Source organism: Sus scrofa, chromosome 13 (genome assembly GCF_054392235.1).
Source record: "Sus scrofa isolate SSC_HxYL_T2T_F1_AM1 chromosome 13, Sscrofa_HxYL_maternal_Yorkshire_Landrace_v2.0, whole genome shotgun sequence".
NCBI lineage: Eukaryota > Metazoa > Chordata > Mammalia > Artiodactyla > Suidae > Sus > Sus scrofa.
Window position 1 is genome coordinate 83,593,052 of NC_139395.1, and position 17,293 is coordinate 83,610,344.

General features: G+C 43.4%; 2 protein-coding genes across 23 annotated transcripts in view; one reads left to right on the forward strand and one right to left on the reverse strand.

The window, feature by feature from the left end:
• Nucleotides 1-372: 372 nt before the first annotated feature.
• MBD4 (methyl-CpG binding domain 4, DNA glycosylase) lies at nucleotides 373-12,252 on the reverse strand. Of its 8 annotated transcripts, none has more exons than XM_084989494.1 (8): nucleotides 11,964-12,252; nucleotides 9,999-10,229; nucleotides 7,951-8,792; nucleotides 4,683-4,754; nucleotides 4,471-4,605; nucleotides 3,151-3,300; nucleotides 2,576-2,679; nucleotides 373-1,748 (listed from the first exon to the last, which is right to left on the reverse strand). In XM_084989494.1, exons 1-8 carry the CDS (start codon nucleotides 12,050-12,052, stop codon nucleotides 1,671-1,673), a joined length of 1,701 nt encoding a protein of 566 aa, XP_084845620.1. In that variant the 5' UTR covers nucleotides 12,053-12,252; the 3' UTR covers nucleotides 373-1,670. The 8 variants fall into 8 exon arrangements, with proteins under 8 accessions (XP_084845620.1, XP_020925019.1, XP_084845618.1 ...); XM_021069360.2 differs by having other exon boundaries at nucleotides 4,683-4,757; XM_084989492.1 differs by having other exon boundaries at nucleotides 11,901-12,252.
• A 185-nt stretch (nucleotides 12,253-12,437) lies between these two features.
• The window catches only part of IFT122 (intraflagellar transport 122), a 73,369-nt gene continuing 68,513 nt past the window's right edge, over nucleotides 12,438-17,293 (forward strand). For 12 of the 15 annotated variants that reach the window (XR_014823820.1, XR_014823818.1, XR_014823823.1 and 9 more), the window contains exon 1: nucleotides 12,438-12,573. Coding sequence is in view for 3 of the 15 variants with exons in the window: in XM_084989487.1 (XP_084845613.1) it covers nucleotides 12,533-12,573 (41 nt within the window). In the remaining 12 variants the exon portion in view is untranslated. Of the gene's footprint in view, nucleotides 12,792-17,293 lie in introns of all 15 variants that reach the window. The other 3 variants (XR_014823822.1, XM_084989485.1, XM_084989486.1) reach the window with 2 other exon arrangements.

Genomic DNA, 17,293 nt, shown 5'->3' on the forward strand with positions numbered 1-17,293 from the left:
CCGTTGTGGCGCAGTGGTTAACGAATCCGACTAGGAACCACGAGGTTTTGGGTTCGATCCCTGGCCTCGCTCAGTGGGTTAAGGATCCAGCGTTGCCGTTAGCTTTGGTGTAGGTGGCAGACGCGGCTCGGATCCCGCGTTGTTGTGGCTCTGGCATAGGTTGGTGCCTACAGCTCCGATTAGACCCCTAGCCTGGGAACCTCCATATGCCGAGGGAGCGGCCCAAGGAATGGCAAAAAAAAAAAACAAAAAAAACAAAAAAAGGCATAGGAGTTCCCGTTGTGGCACAGTGGAAACAAATCTGACTAGGAACCATTGTCGCAGAAACTGCAGAAACCGTGGCAGCGGAAGGAGACAAATGGCACTCAGAGATGAGAAAAAGCAAGGTTTATTCACCACCGATGCGGGCTCAGAAGAGTCACCTCCAGAGTCTTAGCACCAGGTTTTTGTTCTCAGCAACTTTTATACAATGAAAGGTCTTGTTTTCCCCATGTAAGCAGCCCCAGACCTCCCCCTTCCCGGAGCAGACAGTTTTCCTCCCTAAGAAACTGAGCAAGAAAGGTTAGGAAGCGAAACTGATAAGCAATGCTTGGAACAGGATTAGCAGGGCTGCTGGCTTGGACATAGGGTACATAGTTGCTAGCTAATTACAAGAAGGATGGTATGAGGTGAGCATAACTGAAAAGGTTCGCAGCTGCCTTTTCAGCCAGGGGGAGGGGGGGGTTTGTCCCTTGGTTAAAACTCTTATTTCACCATGATATTACAAGTTCGCTCCCTGGCCTTGCTCAGTGGGTTAAGGATCCGGCATTTCTGTGAGCTGTGGTGTAGGTTGCAGATGTGGCTCAGATCTGATGTTGCTGTGGCTGTGGTGTAGGCCGGAAGCTGTAGCTCCCATTAGACCCCTAGCCTAGGAACCTCCATATGCCACGGGTGTGGCCCTGGGGAGAAAAAAAAAAAGGCATAAAATGAAAAAGGTCCTATACTCCAGCTGGAAGACGAGAGATGGGTAAATGCTCGTTTCATATAGGGAACAAGGTACATGAGCCAGAAGTGAACACTCTGAAACAACTGCAGACAGATATTCACATTCAGTTATCAAATGGGTGCTGGGTCAAATCTCTAATTCCTAAAGGCCAGCAGAGCATCATCAAGAACACATGATGACAAAATAAACTTATTTTGCTTTGGGGCTTAGTGTTGTTTAATAAAAATATTGTTATTAATTAATTGCCTAATATACTCTGTCTTTTCTTACATGTGACTGAAAACTTTGCTTCATCTAACAACTGCGTAATATCTTCTACAGAATGAGAACAGAAAGTCTAATCTTCCCTTAAGCACAAATGTTGGAAATTTGCTTTGTTTTATTAATACCTTAGAAAAGTTTTTTTTCAACTTCAAATCACATTGCATTATTGGAAAAGTCATATACATTTTTAGGACTGTTGTCAAATAATTTATTTTATAAAAACAATTTCCAAACATGGTCTAGCACATTCAGTAGCAAAGATCTACCAGTGGTACACACATTAAGAAAACATACATTAGGTTTCCAATTGGGCTGATTAAAATCTATACACTTGGAAAGGTAGTCGGTCATGCTTAATGGAATTTTTAAGAATCAAAACGCGAAGCAATGTATAAAAAACAAGTTTGAAAACTTCAGAGTTTTAAGATAGACTTAACTTTTCATGATTTTCCCAAAGCCAGTCATGATACTTATTTAACTTATGGTCTTCAGGGTGTACCTAGAAGAAATACAACACATTAGGAGACAGAGGCCTTATATAAGTTAGTCAGAAACACATTTTTAAATTGGCTTTTTAAAGATATGGGGAGGGAATAATACCCTATGATAATATACCTGAAAATTATAACCTTTAACCTAATGGGATTTGTGAATGTTTAAAATTATACCTTTTATCAAAGCAATCCTTTACAAAGTACTTTCGAATTTGGTACTGATGTTCACTGGGACTCAGTCTGTGGGGTGGTGATAACATGAGTCCAGGATTAATATGCCATTTTCCAGAAGATTATAGACCCTGAGAGTTAAATGGATGCTCAGGTCATAATAACTGGTGAAGAAAGCATGGGCTTGGCCAGACCAACCAGCTCATGTTTTAGCACAAGTCACAAACTAAGAGGGCAATGTACCCAGTTATGTGGCACTGCCCACCAGCTGCCAAGATGCCACCCAGATGCCTGTGGGCTAGACACACATCAGACCCTCTACTACAAAAATAGTCTGAGAACACTAGGACAGTGGTGTGCTTTTGAAGGAGAGTATGACTTCGTCAGGAGGAAAACCACGTCAGGCCTAGAGCCAGTACAAGAATAAGAATGACAGAAACAAGGATGTCAGAGACCAGGGACATTGTGTGGATCTGCGAGTGTCTACAGATCCTCACTTGCTGTCAATAACCCCATGCCACCATGGCCCCTCAAGCCTGGAACAAAACTGGTTGTGACTGTAATAGTGTGTGTATCCAAGAGACAGTTTTAACCACAACCGTGGAATTGTTTTGCCTCAGAAACAAAAAGTGGAGACGTTATGGCTGGGAATGGGCCTTACCTGCTTCCACTCATTGACACAAAAAATTCGGTAAGAGTCATTGCCGTACTTGCCAATTCCATGAAGCTCAATCGGATACCTCCACTGCTTTGTCAGATACTCATCTGAGAAGACAGCACCCACATAGCAGGTCAGCCTCTAGAAAAATACTGTCCCTAAATAAAGGAGAAACTGCAGAAAGGGATGGGAAACAACCTCACCTAACACCCTCAGCTGTGACGGCTTTCTTCTAAGTCCTGCAGCACTCACCTTGGTCTGAACCAGTCCTCTGCCCCTAACTAGTAGTTATTGTTTTGTACCGAGCTAACTAGACAGAGGTAATGTCCCTGAGGTCAAGTGGGCTTTCTGTTTCATTAACTTCTTCCTCGATCCCGCCCACAAGGCCTGCCCCAGTGCTGGGCAAGGATTTATCACCCCACTTGCTGTGTGGGGCAAATGACCTATTTCTAGATGCCTTTGGTGATTGAGCTGGATGACCTCTATTAACACAGCATCCAAGGACATTAAAGTCCAAGGTGTGGCTCTCTTAAATGGGCACTGTATACGTTTTTTGCTTTGGGGATTTGGGTAAGTACCTGAAAACTTGATAATTGTTTTTGCTCGGTGATCGTAGAGACCAAGAGGTTTAAGAAGTTCTGAAACATCTCTCCAGTCTGCAGTTCTTGCTACCTCTGCAGAAGGATACTTCTCCAGAAACTCCCAAAGCACAGGGATTGCCATTTTGCCTGGGGAATAAAGATAACTATGTGATCACAAGCCTCCAGATGGGCTGATTTTTATTTATTTATTTACTTATTTTGTCTTTTTGCCTTCTCTAGGGCCGCTTCCCACGGCATATGGAGGTTCCCAGGCTAGGGGTCTAATCGGAGCTGTAGCTGCTGGCTTATACCAGAGCCACAGCAATGTAGGATCCGAGCCGCATCTGCAACCTACACCACAGCTCAGGCAACGCTGGATCCTTAACCCACTGATCGAGGCCAGGGATCAAACCTGCAACCTCATGGTTCCTACTCGGATTCATTAACCACTGCGCCAGGACGGGAACTCCCAGATGGGCTAATTTTTAGGTTCAGGTACTTCTTTATCTAGAAATTGAACATAGAGGGTTTTTCCTCCCTCCCTTCCTGTTTTTTTTTTTTTTTTTTCCTTTTGTCTTTTTAGGGCTGCATCCATGGCATATGGAGGTTCCCAGGCTAGGGGTCAAATCAAAGCTGTAGCTGCTGGCCTACATCTCAGTCACAGCAACCCTAGATCCAAGCTGCATATGCAACCTAGACCACAGCTCACAGCAATGCTGGGTCCTAAACCCACTGGGCGAGGTCAGGGATCAAATCCACGTCCTCATGGATATTAGTCAGACTCATTTCCGCTGTGCCACAAACAGGAACTCTCTCTTTAAACTACTGATGACAAGACATTAAATCAGCAGCCACTCACAGTCAAAAGCCAACACCATTCACCTATTTGGTTAACAGTCCAAATTATGCTGAAACATGGCCTTGCACAATATTGGTTTTTAAAGAATCAGATGATCAGGTAACTTGTGTAAAAGCATAGAGAACACATGGTGCCAAAGATATTAAAGAAAGTACCCAATGGGAAAAAAATGTTTTTACACCTGACAGAGAGACGAGGAATGTTTAAATACCTGATTTTCACTGAGACCAAAACTAATTTGGAAGTAGGAACTAATGAAAATTGTTTCCTCATGCTAAAAAGGCTACTGGGTGTCCTCTAGCTTAACCTTTTCATAAGTAAAGAGTGTGAGGGCTGAACGAAGAAGGCCTCACCTGAGGTCAAAAATCAAACTTGAGCCCAGGTCTCTAATGAATTCAGTGCTCTTTCTCCTCATCACAGTGCCTCGGCTAAGACAAAGTTGAAAAGAATCCACAAACCTGAGGTGCGATTGAGAAATATAGTCGCAATGAGGAGTTTCCATGGATCATGAAAAAGTGTTTCTTGGACGAGATTAAACGGTGACCGAGGAGGCGTCCATTTCTTGAAGGCCTTGCGTCTCGGGGGACTAAGGGCTAAACAAACACAGTGTATCAGAGGTGAATACCTGAAATAGGTTGGAAATTTCGTTTTCTGATAGGAAAAGGGATACCTTCTTTGTTATATTTGCTGGAAAAATACAGGCTTGTTTTCCTTTTTTCTACCTGTGTCCGTGGGATGGTATCTTCTGAAAAGGAAGAGTGAACATTGCTTATAGAATCTATGGCTTAGCTTGAAGAAATATTCAACAACAACACACTACCACTACCATAAAGTGTTTAGTACGTCCCTCGCATTATTCTAAGCACCTCACAAAAATTAACCAATTTAATCCTACTAGCAACCTACGAGCTAGGAAGGTACTGCTTTATTTCCACTTTAAAAACAAGGAAATTGAGGTACAGAGAAAGTAGGTAACTTACCCAAGGTCACACAGCTAGTAAGTGCCAGAGCTGAAATTCTAATCCAGGCATTTTGGCTCCTGAGTCTGCACTTTTAACTATTCTACTAGTTTCCTATTGTTTATGTTCAGAGTTCATCGTACTGAAAAACTGGAGGAGTTCCTACTGTGGCTCAGCGAGTTAAGAACCCAACTAGTATTCATTAGGATACAGGTTCGACCCCTGGCCTCAGTGAGTTAAGGATCCAGTGTAGCCACAAGCTGTGGGGTAGGTAGCGGTTGTAGGCTGGATCCGGTGTTTCTGTGAATGTGGTATAGGCAGGCAGCTCCACACCTCTGATTTGACCCCTAGCCTGGGAACTTCCATATGTCATAGGTATGGCCTGAAAAAGACCAAAAAAATAAATAACATAGAATATTATAAATTATGACATTTGCATAATGTGGTCATTAAAATATTTTGATACTATTTTTTCCTGTCAATTTTTAAGTAGAAAAACACAATATTCAGTGTATAATCCCAATTTAATAAAAAAGTGATAGAGATTAGAATGAAATAAACCAAAATGATGTAATTGTAAATGGTTGTTATTTTTTTCTCTTTATATTTTCCAAATATTTTGCAGTGAATACTTTTACCAAAACAAAACAAAAAACAATAAAAAGATACAGACAAAACGGAACCTGCTGAAAAACCTAAGATTTGAACCTGAGAACATACGAGTCTACTATCTACAGGGAAGTTTATTTAACAAAGACTCTTTGACCATCATTATTAGGTTTCTCAAGTTTCTTAAATCATCACATTTAATACTCCCTATGGCCAAACCCTCCTCTAAATTTGTTTTTCTTCTTCTTCTGTTTTTCTTTTGCTTTTTAGGGCTGTACCTGTGGCTTATGGAAGTTCCCAGGCTAGGGGTTGAATTGGAGCTATAGCTGCTGGCCTACACCATAGGCATAGCAATGCCAGACCCTTTAACCCATTTAAGAGAGGCCAGGGATAGAACCTGTATCCTCATGGATACTGGTCTGGTTTGCTACCACTGAGCCACAATGGGAACTCCTTCTTTTGTTTTTTCCTTTTACAGCCACACCTCTGGCATATGGAAGTACCCGGGCCAGGGGTCTAATTGGTGCGGCAACTTTGGCCTATGTCACAGCCAAGGCAACTATGGATCTGACCTGCATGTGTGACCTAAAATGCAGCCACAGCAGCGCTGGATCCTTAACCCACTGAGTGAAGCCAAGGATTGAACCCACATCCTCACAGAGATAACATTGGGTCCTTAACCTGCTGAGGCACAACAGGAACTCCCCTCTAAATTTGAATGTCAGTTAATAATAAACTGCATCTGTCTAGCATGAAGCCATCTTTTTTCACTTCTCATTTTATTTTACAATATTCATGATGTGAAAAACAGGACTGGCGAAGATCATTACATGTATTTTACAGATGAAGATTCTAAGGCTTAAAAATTAAACAACTATCCCCAAAACAATAGTGCAGTTGACAATAGATGGGGACAAGTATCCAGGTCTCCAGATAATTAGTCTAGTGTTTTTTGCTATTCTAGTTTGAATAGACAAGCCCAGCAGAAAGTAAAAAAGAGAACAGAAACTGCTCTTATTAGCTACTTGATTTCTTCTGTTGGTTCCTGTAAAAAAATTACTTACTAGCCTCCTTTAATACTAGGAGACTATGCTGAGCTTACCTGACAATTTCTAGGTAATGCAATGGGAAAGTCTTTACTACTCCACTGGACACTACTAACTACAGTAAGCCTATCACCTTACATTGAGAACGAGACTTCTCTATGTATAAGATGAGTAGGATACTTACATTTTACTCACAAAATGTTGTTTTTATTTTTAATTTTATTATTATTTTTTTTCCTGGCCATGCCTGCGATATGTAGAAGTTTCCAGGTCAGGGACTGAACCCATGCCACAGCAGCCACCTGGCCACAGAGGTGACAATGCCAGGTCCTTTACCCACTGTGCCACAAGGGAACTCCAAAAGGATGTTTTTAGTATTTGCCCATTATACTAGCAATAAATTTACATAAACCTCAAGACTTTAGGAAGCTCAAGGTCTTTAAAGGACAAGGTAGAAGAATTTTTATGTAGTTCCAAGGTGTATGTGGTCATTTTCTGTTAAAGGTAGAGAAATTCCAGGTGCAGCAAAGACATAAAATCATGAGTGGGATCAAGAGCAGGAACCAAGTCCAACCACCTGTTCCACAAATTTGTCCATGCTGTCTCCCCACAGGACTTAAAGTTACTATTCTTCTTTAAAGGAGTTATTCATTATCCCATAACGGCATAATGAATAACTAATACAGGGCTGCTCAAAGGGCTCCTTTTTATCTCTTATTCAGTGAAATACTATAAGGCAAAACTGCTAGGCTCAATTCTGTATAAAGAGCGTATTACAAATAATAGATGAACTACGTGGTTACAGTTTTGAATTATTTAGAGCTCTAAAGCATTTTAGAGGAGCATTATATTACAACATGAGAAAAAAATGACTGTGATAAATACAAAATTAAATTGGAAGTCCCACATCAGTAATAAATAACAGGAGGGGTACAAAGAGAAGACACTGACTATTTTCAACTGGTTTATGTGTAAAAGGAGTCTTCCTCAAACCTTTTCATTTTCCCTGAGGCTGTAAGATTACTGGCTGGAAAAAGGTGCATAAGGGAGAGCTCTGCTGAAGAGAGTCCCAGATGTTGCACCAGGGAGCGATGGCAGCAGCTGTTAATGGCACAAGTGTCTCTGCTGAGTGTGTCAGCCAGCTGATTCCTTCTCTGCTTAAGGAAGGGGTTTAAGGATCAGTTGGGCAAGGCACTAGGATCAATTGGGAGAATGTATCTGAGATTTGCCCTATTTCTTCACTCTATTCCCACATCCTATTGGTACGCGCATGAAGGACAAGGTCCTCACCACATGTTTAAGAGCAGATTAGTGCAATGAATACCTTGAAGTATCTTCACAGTAGAGTCTTTCTCAGTTTGTGAGCAGCTATCCATTTCAGAGCCATCTTTTGAAATGTCAATATGCAGATGCTCCTTCCTTTCCCCAACTTCTACTTTTTTTCTTACTTCCTCAGATTCTAAAAAGGTATCCTCATACTTCTTGTTGTGTTCAGCTTCTTCGGTCAAACAAAATCTGTTGATGATGCCGGAAGTGAATTGTTCAAACTTTGATCCTGAACTCAGTGATTCTTCTTGACCAAGCCTCTCCTCTTCCTGGGTCACACAGAGGGTCTTGTCGCTTGCTCTGATGTCTGAGACACAGCAAGTTCTCTCTGTCTGACTTTCTTGTGCAAGAGGCTCACTTGCAGCATCTGCTGACTTAGTATACACAGATTCTCTTTTCCTGTCACTATGAACAGGATCTGGGAGTCTCTTCCGGGGCCCTGATTTAGTTTTCTTAATTTGAATTCCTTTCAAAATAGTCACCTTTCCTTTGGACTTTCTAACCTTTCTAGAGTCAATGTCATTAATTCCCTCATCTTCTTTCAAAAGCAGATGAACGGCGGTAAAGTTAGACAGTTCTCTGCTATCTTGCAATTCCAAACTCCCACTTGGCAGAGGACTCACATTTTGTTTCCACCTGCTCCGTGTTCTGAGGCTCCGGTTTGAACTGCTTTGCAGTCGGGATGTCAGACCTGCCATGCTGTGGTCTTGACATCCTAATTTGATGCTCCTTTTAGGACGTACAGTAAAATCAAAATCTTCTAGCTTAAGAGAAGTCTCTCCACTTTTGTGAAGATAACTAGCAAGTGAGCGTTTCGATCTGAACTTCAGTCCCTGTGGGCTAGAAGAGGATATTAAAGAAGACTTAGTGTTGGTAAATAAAGGTGAATAAAAATAAAGAAACCAGGGAGTTCCCATGGTGGTGCAAGGGGATCAGCGGAGTCTCTGGAGTGCTGGGATGTAGGTTCGATCCCCAGCCCAGCACAGTGGGTTAAATATCTGGCATTGCTGTGGCTGTGGTGTAGGCTGACAACTATGGCTTGGATCTCGTCCCTGGCCTGGGAACTCCATAAGCCTTGGAAGGCCAAAAAAGAAAAAAAAAAAACCCAAAAAACAGAAAAAAACTGGACCACATTTCAGATTTTTTTTTTCTTTTCTTTTTAGGGCCTCGCCTTGGCATATGGAAGTTCCCAGGCTAGGGGTCAAATCAAAGCTGTAGTTGCCGGCCTACACCACAGCCACATCAATGCCAGACCCAAGCTGCATCTGTGACCTACACTGCAGCTCATGGCAGCACTGGATCCTTAACCCACTGAGCAAGACCAGGGATTGAACCCACATCTTCATGGATACAAGTTGGATTCATTTCTGCTGTGTCACAACGGGAACTCCCACATTTCAGATTTTTTACTAGTAATTTCCAAATTATATTTTATTTTATCTCTTTTTGCTTTTTAGGGCTGCACCCAAGGCATATGGAGGTTCCCAGGCTAGGGGTCTAATTGTAGCTACAGCTGTCAGCCTATGCCACACCACAGCAACGCAGGATCCAAGCCTCATCTGCGTCCTACTACCGCAGCTCACAGCAGTGCCAGATCCTTAACCTACTGAGTGAGGTCAAGGATCAAACCTGCAACCTCATGGTTCCTAATTGGATTCATTTCCACTGTGCCACGATGGGAACTCCAGTAATTTCCAAATTTTAAATGGGCATTTGTCATTTCAAATAAAAAAGTGATAAAATGATACTTTTAAATGGTTTATTCTGTGATAGTATAACATAATTTTACTAATATAACCTAAGTACAACCTCACCATTTTTACAAATATAACAAGTGCAACCTCACCATTAACCATGTACAGTAGGAGAAAATGGATGTAATTGTCCCCAAGTCACTTGATATAACTAATGAGTGACAGTGAAGGAACAAAATCCATCATGGTTTTATGGTAAAAACAGAAAAACGCCAAGACTCTGCTATGCTTTCCTGCCACCTTTCTAGACAAAATTATTTGGCTATACATCTTCACCACCTTGCATGCTCACCTGATAAAATAGACATCATATCTTCCTGCTGTTTTCCCAGATAACCTTTGCTTCACAAGCCTTTCCCATCCGCATGGGACAGACTTGTGGCACTCTGTCACTGCAGTGCCATCAAACTCAGCAGAAGCCAAGGGTTCCTCTAGCAGAGGAGTACACTCACTGCTGCTTTTTATCACTATTTGTTTCTCATCTTCTCCCACTCTTTCTGATCCCAGAGCAACATCTTCCTCCCTGAAAGAAAACAAAGTACAAGTGATTAGCTCAGGTAAAATGCATTTGATTCTGCTTATTCAATTTCAGTCCATGACAGAGAAGCAACCACATGGACTCTCTGGACTATGAGAGATTAAAATCAGTATGGACCAGTCCTGCTACGAGAATATTTTTCTGCCCTCCAATACCTTCTTGTCTCCAACATGGATTAAAAAGGCTTGGAAATCTCAACACAATGAAAAACATGAGCTGTTTGTTAGAAAGTTTTTTGGTTAATCTTGAATAGCGCTGTTATTTCTGGTGACACCTGACATAAGTTTAAAAATATGAACCAGGGAGTTCCCGTCGTGGCGCAGTGGTTAACGAATCCGACTAGGAACCATGAGGTTGCGGGTTCGGTCCCTGCCCTTGCTCAGTGGGTTAACCATCCGGCGTTGCCGTGAGCTGTGGTGTAGGTTGCAGACGCGGCTTGGATCCTGCGTTGCTGTGGCTCTGGCGTAGGCTGGCGGCTACAGCTCCGATTCAACCCCTAGCCTGGGAACCTCCATATGCCGCGGGAGCGGCCCAAAAGAAATAGCAAAAAGACCAAAAAAATAAAAATATGAACCAATAGCTAAGCTCTTAACCTAGGGATCAACTGAACAGCTTAAAGGAGTCAGTGAGACACCCTCCTCTGCCACAAATAAGTGATGTAAAATTTGTATATATATGTGCATATATATGTAACCAATTTCTAATACAGAATTTTCAAATTCTCTTTCATTCTTGAGCCAATAGCCCTGTGAAGTAGGAATAATAAGGACTACTCTCATTTTACTGATAAAAGTGAGTGAAGGGAAGATTAAGTTACTTGCAGAAATGATTCCAGAACCTAGGTCTACTAAATCTTGGTCTAATACTTCTTCCCTTGTACTAGCATTGAAAAACTTTAGTTAGTGTATCCTAATCACTAAATCACATATGCTAAAAGTTGGCTGGGTCTACAGAGATGTCTAACCAACCTCTTTTCTACAAATAGGGAAATTAAGTAAGAGCTAGTTACTAACTAGAATTAGAATTAAGGTCTTCTGATGTGATGTGGGATTAAATAATTTAGGGGAGCTGGGTGAATGGATCTTAAGAAATCATACGGTTCACAATTTTGGAGATAAGAAACTGAATATTGGTGAAAACAGCACAAACTTTAAAATCAACAGACTAGGTTCAAATCCCAGCTCTGCCATTTACTAGCTGCATTCAAGATCAAGTGACTTAACATCTCAAAGTCTGTTCCTCCATTTGTTAAAAAAAAAAAAAAGACCTAATACTTCCTTTAAGGTAATTCTGAGGATTAAAGGTTTTTTTTGGGGGGGGGTAGGTAAATTATCTTAGCCCCACACCGCATATACACAAATACTTAGTAAGTGTCTGTGGTTTTTTTCCCTTACCTCTCATTGGACCGGTTTCTGGGGCGCCCCTGGCTCCTTAACATGACATCTCCTCCAAAGTCTTCCTAGGATCCTCCAACCCAAGCAGTCGTCTCCCAGCACTAGGAAACCTTCCTGCTCCACCCAGCTCCCATGTCATTTCTGGGGACGAGGTCGGGAGCCGACCCCTCCAGAAGAGCACCTGATCCCCAGCCCCGGCTCGCTGGAAATAACCCTGGGCCTCCACGTCTCCGCCGACCCCAGGAGAGAAAGGCCCACCCACCTACTCCCTCTCTCCCATTTTTCAGGTGGTGAAACTGCGGCCCGAAAGGGGACAATGACTTGCCGGAGGTCACAGGGCCGGTCTGAGTCTAGGCGCTCAGTGGCGGTGATCAAAGGTGCAGCTCCACAGTCCCCGGGGCTCGGACTCTCCATCCTAGCCGTGCCCCCCTAAGCGAGATCCAGCTGTAGCAACGGGCCGAGAGGCTGCGTCGCTCTGAGTGAGGAGCGGAGTAAGATGTGAAAACTTCTCCAGCTCTGAGCGATAGGCTGGAACCAAAAGATGAAGGTAGTGAATGTCTTTCATACGCCTCAGCTGCTTTGCGGCCGCCCCCTGGTCCACAGGCGCCATTTCCACGGCTCACCCAATCCAATCCTTTGTCGAGAAAGACGCACCGCCCCCTCACCTTAGGGGTGACCAATCGCGCGCGCCCTAGTCGTGCAGACATCTTCAAGGCTCGGGTTCCATTGTTCAAGCCCTCTCTTTCAGACATGCGCACTCGGAACGCTCGGCTTCGCGCGTAGCTCACTGCGCATGTGCGTTGCCAGGGGTAGCGCAGGTAGCCGAAGTGGCTCGCGGCTTGAGGCCTGTTGCCGAGGTGGGGAGGTGGGGCCGGAGGTGTGAAGCGAGCCGCTATGAGGGCCGTATTGACGTGGAGAGATAAAGTGGAACAGAGGTTAGGAGTGGGGCAGTCCGGGAGGAGCGGGAGGCCAAGCCCCAGCGGGATAGCGGGCGCCATTGCGTGAACCCCGGTGGTTGCCACGGGCAACGGGCCTGTGGCTCAGGCAGAGGATAGTGAGCCCCGAGAATCAGCGTCTGAGAGGTCGCCCCCCAGCCCCTTTTCGGATGGACACTGAGGCCTGGAGAGGGAGCAAGGGCAGTTCTGCGCGTGAGGTAGTGGTCTGTCGAAGTGGTTTTACACATAGTCATAACCTGGTCTTGTCTTTTTCTTACTCAGAATCCATCCTGGGCTCGTCTTAGACCCATGACAGTATTTCTCTAACTTCACCACTTTTGCCATATCGACACATTACCTCTACTCTTTTTTGCTTGACTTTTCTTCTAAATTTCCTCATTTATTTTCGTTTAAATATAATTTTACAAGGAAACTTTATTACGCCATATATGAAAACCAGTTTTCATTTGCTATAAATGTAAGTTAACTGTAACTTAAAGCTGGGAGAAACGAAACGGTGTTAACACGGTATAGCTAGATACCGTTGCTAGGGAGTCTTTAAACCTTCATTTGGAGATTGAGCAGGTGTTGTCCGTGAGGTGCTTGAGATGAAAAGCATCAAATCATGACTTTCTCATGTATTTTATTAGAAGGCTTGAAAGAGACTTGAAAGAGAATGACTTTCTCACTTTATGATTCACTGTTGTTTAATGTCCTATTCCACTTTTATCACCTAAATCTATCATGTAAGGATTCCTTTTGCGGGGAATACTGACTTATTGGGTAGTTTTCCTCAGCCTGACTTTCACAGTCTTCCTCCATGATCTTTTCAACTTCATTGCGAAGCCTCCGTTTGGCTAGTGGCCTTCCCTCTCTTTTCTTGGGCCTTTCTGTGTGAGGAAAGCACATCTTCCTTCATCTCCTTACATGGAAATCCTAAACATCCTTAAGGCTCCGTTTGGAGATGATTGCTTTCTTTACACTAGTAAAAGCTAATGCTTACTTGGTGACTTTGTGCCAGGCACTGGCTAAGAACTTTGTATCTTTTATCTCATTGTCACCTAACAACAGCCCTCTAAGGTAGGTACTGTACTTACTTCTCTTTCACGGATGAGGTGACCGATTCACAGAGGGTGGAAAATTTGCCAAGGTAACACAGTGAGTAAGTGGTGGAGCTGGGAGTTCCCCTAGTGGCTCAGTGAAAACAAATCCTACTAGTAACCATGAGGTTGCGGGTTCGATCCCTGGCCTCTCTCAGTGGGCGAAGGATCCGGCCTTGCAGTGAGCTGTGGTATAGGTCACAGACTTGGCTCAGATCCTGCGTGGCTGTGGTGTAGGCCCGCAGCTGTAGCTCCGATGCGACCCCTAGCCTGGGAACTTCCAGATGCCACGAGTGCAGCCCTCAAATAAAACAAAAAAACAACAACAAAAAAAGTGGTGGAGCTGGCTTTCTTCCTCACTCCAGAGCCCATGCTCTTGGCCACTACGTTAATTATTCCCAGTGTTACAGAGGCTGCGAACTCCATTGCCTGGAGGAGTCAGGCAGGCAGCATAATGGGAGATGTTTATTTGCATCTTAAATACAAGGAATTGTCTGTTTTCACTAGGAGTATTCTTCTGTTCTCCTTTTCTTGAAACATAGCCCTACAGGTGAATCCTTCACTTCTTGTTTTAATAGAGATTTGAGTAAAAAAAATTTTTTTTGTTAATTTTTCTCTTAACTGTCTTATGTAAGTACTCATAGAACAAGCTGCTGATGACTAGCAGCTGAGCATTTGGCTTTGGGTTGGGGGTCAGAGAGCACTGGGGAGCGGCTGTGGCCAACTGGGGAGGTCCAGTGCTGCTTAAAAGGGGCAGCGGCTGCTCTGCTCCTACCAGTTACCAGCCTGCAGGAAATCGGCCTAGGGTGGCTGAGATCTTTCTGTTTTTAATGTGAAGTGTCACAATTTTTAAATGTTGGCACTTAAAAAACAAAATAAAATACCATGTGGGCCAAACAAAATGTTTGCTGGCTAAATACAGCCTGATGGACTCCCAGTTTTCAACCCCTGGCATAGGATTTTGTTCATTCCACTCTTGTGGTACTTAAGAGTCTGCCTTGTGTAGGAGTTTATGGGAAACTGTTGATCCCAGAAGTCTATAACCCCCTTAAAAGCAATAGCTATGTCTTATTCATTTTCAGAGCCTAGGCAAATCAGTGGTGGTTGTGATTGTTTGATGAATAGATAAATTTGTGAATGATGAATGAAGATTGGTTCATTCATCAACCAAAATTGTTTGGTTTTTGGCCCATTACAGCTATTCTAATATAGAAGCTATAGGGGTTCTGGAGACTGGCAATCCTGATGGTAGCTACATATGTGAGCTGGTAGCCCAGAATGAGACAAAACAAAAGAAAAAACTATACAAATAAATAGAACTACAAAATCCCAGATGTCAAAGATTGATCCTCCACAACTGAACTAGCCTCTGCTGGTCTGCTCTTTTGATTTCAGTCTAACCTTCCTGTGTGTTTGTGTGTTTTTCGCCTCATTCACAGCATGTAGAAGTTCCTGTGCCAGGGATTGAACTGGTGACCAAGTCCACAACAGTGACCTGGATCCTTATGGATCCTTGACTCCCAGGCCACCAGGGAACTCTCAAACCTTTGTGTAGCAAGCAGGAAATCTTTCTCTCTTTTTTATTTTTATTTTTTGCTTTTTAGGGCTGCACCTGCGGCATATGGAAGTTCCTAGGCTAGGGGTCTAATTGGAGCTATAGCTGCTGACCTACACCACAGCCACAGCAACGTCGATCCAAGCTGCATCTGTGACCTACACCACAGCTCACGGCAATGCTGTATCACTTAGCCACTGAGTGAGGCCAGGGATCAAACCTGCATCCTCATGGATACTAGTTGGATTTGTTTCTGCTGCGCCACATTGGGAACTCCAGGAATTCTCTTTTTTGAGTCTTGTTGTTGTGATCCATTACTCTACTTCTCATCAACCTAGGGTGACTCCCAGTTACCTTCCATGTCAAATTGTGCACTTAATAAGGTGGTCCTGCTTATCCCACCCCTCCACCTGCCTCCTCTTGCTTACATTTAAACTTATGCTTTTCAGTTCAGTTGAAAAATCCATTTTCCTATCCAAAAGCCCTGCCCAAATGTTCTCTTATTCTCTGAACTCCCTCTTTTCCACCTTAAAAGCACTACTCCAGGTTCATCTCAAACACGATGCCTTATTTGTCCAGCCTGCCTTATTCCCAGGGCAGCATCTGCTATATCCCTCATTCACACCAGCTAGTATTTACTGAGTACTTGCTATGGACCAGACAGTGTTTACATACGTTATCTTGTTTAATCTCCACAACAACCTGTGAGGTTGAAATTGTTACCCCATTTTTAGATGAAAAAATTGAGACTTAGTGAGGTAGCAGTTTGCTTAAGATTCCAAGCAGGTGAGTGGGGGCTGGGTCAGATTGTACAGGACTTAGAGAGGCACCTTGGGACTTTAATTTACAGTGGGCACAGGATTGGCAGGGGACAATTTGCAGGACTCACCTTCTGTCTCCCTGCAATGGAATCTGACAGTGTATCTTTTTCATATAATTTTCTGCAGATGGGTAAGCTGCCCAGCCCTGGAAGTGTTCACGCAGAGGCTGGGCAACCATCTTTAGGGAATTTCTGCCCTGCTAGGAGAATTGGACTATATGACAAGATGTAAGGTCTTTCTGAGTTTCTGTGATCTCATGAGTAATTAAAGCCCAGGGGTGTTCAAGATAAAATCTTGTCAGTTTGTCAGTTATATTCATTTCGTGTCTAGGACAATGCCATGTACTGTGAGTGCACAAATATCTAAAACAGGGTTATTACCCTTAAAATGCATAGGTCTATAATTAAGGGACAATGTAGTATCTGAAATGGTGTAAAGTAGAGAAGATTATATAATTCAGAGCCAAATTGAATTGTACAGATTCTAAGTTCAATAAGAGTTTAGAAGGGCTAATCAGACAGGTATGTTATACTTTAGATAGCAAATTTCAAAAAATTCAGAGAAAATTGAATTTTCACATCTGAGGGGAAGATAGTTAAAGGCTTGGCTCAGATGGAATACTCAGAAGTGATTTTTCTTTTTTCCTTCTTTCTTTCTTTTTTTTTGTCTTTTTATGGCCTCATTTATGGCATGTGGAGGTTCCCAGGCTAGGGGTCAAATCAGAGCTGTAGCTGCCAGCCTATGCCACAGCAACACAGGATCTGAGCCATGTCTGTGACCTACATCACAGCTCATGGCAACGAGGGATTCTTAACCCACTGAGAAGGCCAGGGATCAAACCTGGGTCCTCATGGATGCTAGTCAGATTCGTTTCCACTGAGCCATGACAGGAACTCTTCAGAAGTGATTTTTCTAATAATTCAGCCTCAAATGGTCTTTCTGAAGAAGCTACACAGGATCCACTTTGGTGAGTTCAGATTTGTTTAAGGCAGGGAGGGAGCCACATGGCCAAGATGACTATGAAAGAGAGATACAGACCCCTCTCCAACCTTGTGCCTCCCCAGCTCCCCATAGGTGGTGGTGCTTGTGCACCCTGGGAGGTGGGAGGGTAGCTCCTAGCCTTGCTGTGTAGGTAAGACCAAATCTCAGCCTGGAAGTCAGCCCTTCTGGCCCCAGCTCCCCTGCTTTTCCCTCATCCTCCCTGCTTCTCCTTGGGATGTGAAACGCACCCAGTGCATTTCCCC

Excerpts from the sequence above, each read along its gene's own strand:
- MBD4 (XM_021069359.2), bottom strand. The coding sequence starts at position 12,052 with ATGGAGAGTCCGAGCCCCGGGGACTGTGGAGCTGCACCTTTGATCACC. Across the intron at positions 4,758-7,950 it reads TACTGTGAAGATACTTCAAG|AAGATACCATCCCACGGACA; the intron begins GTATTCATTGCA and ends CTTCCTTTTCAG. Across the intron at positions 3,301-4,470 it reads ATTTCTCAATCGCACCTCAG|GCAAAATGGCAATCCCTGTG; the intron begins GTTTGTGGATTC and ends TTTATTCCCCAG.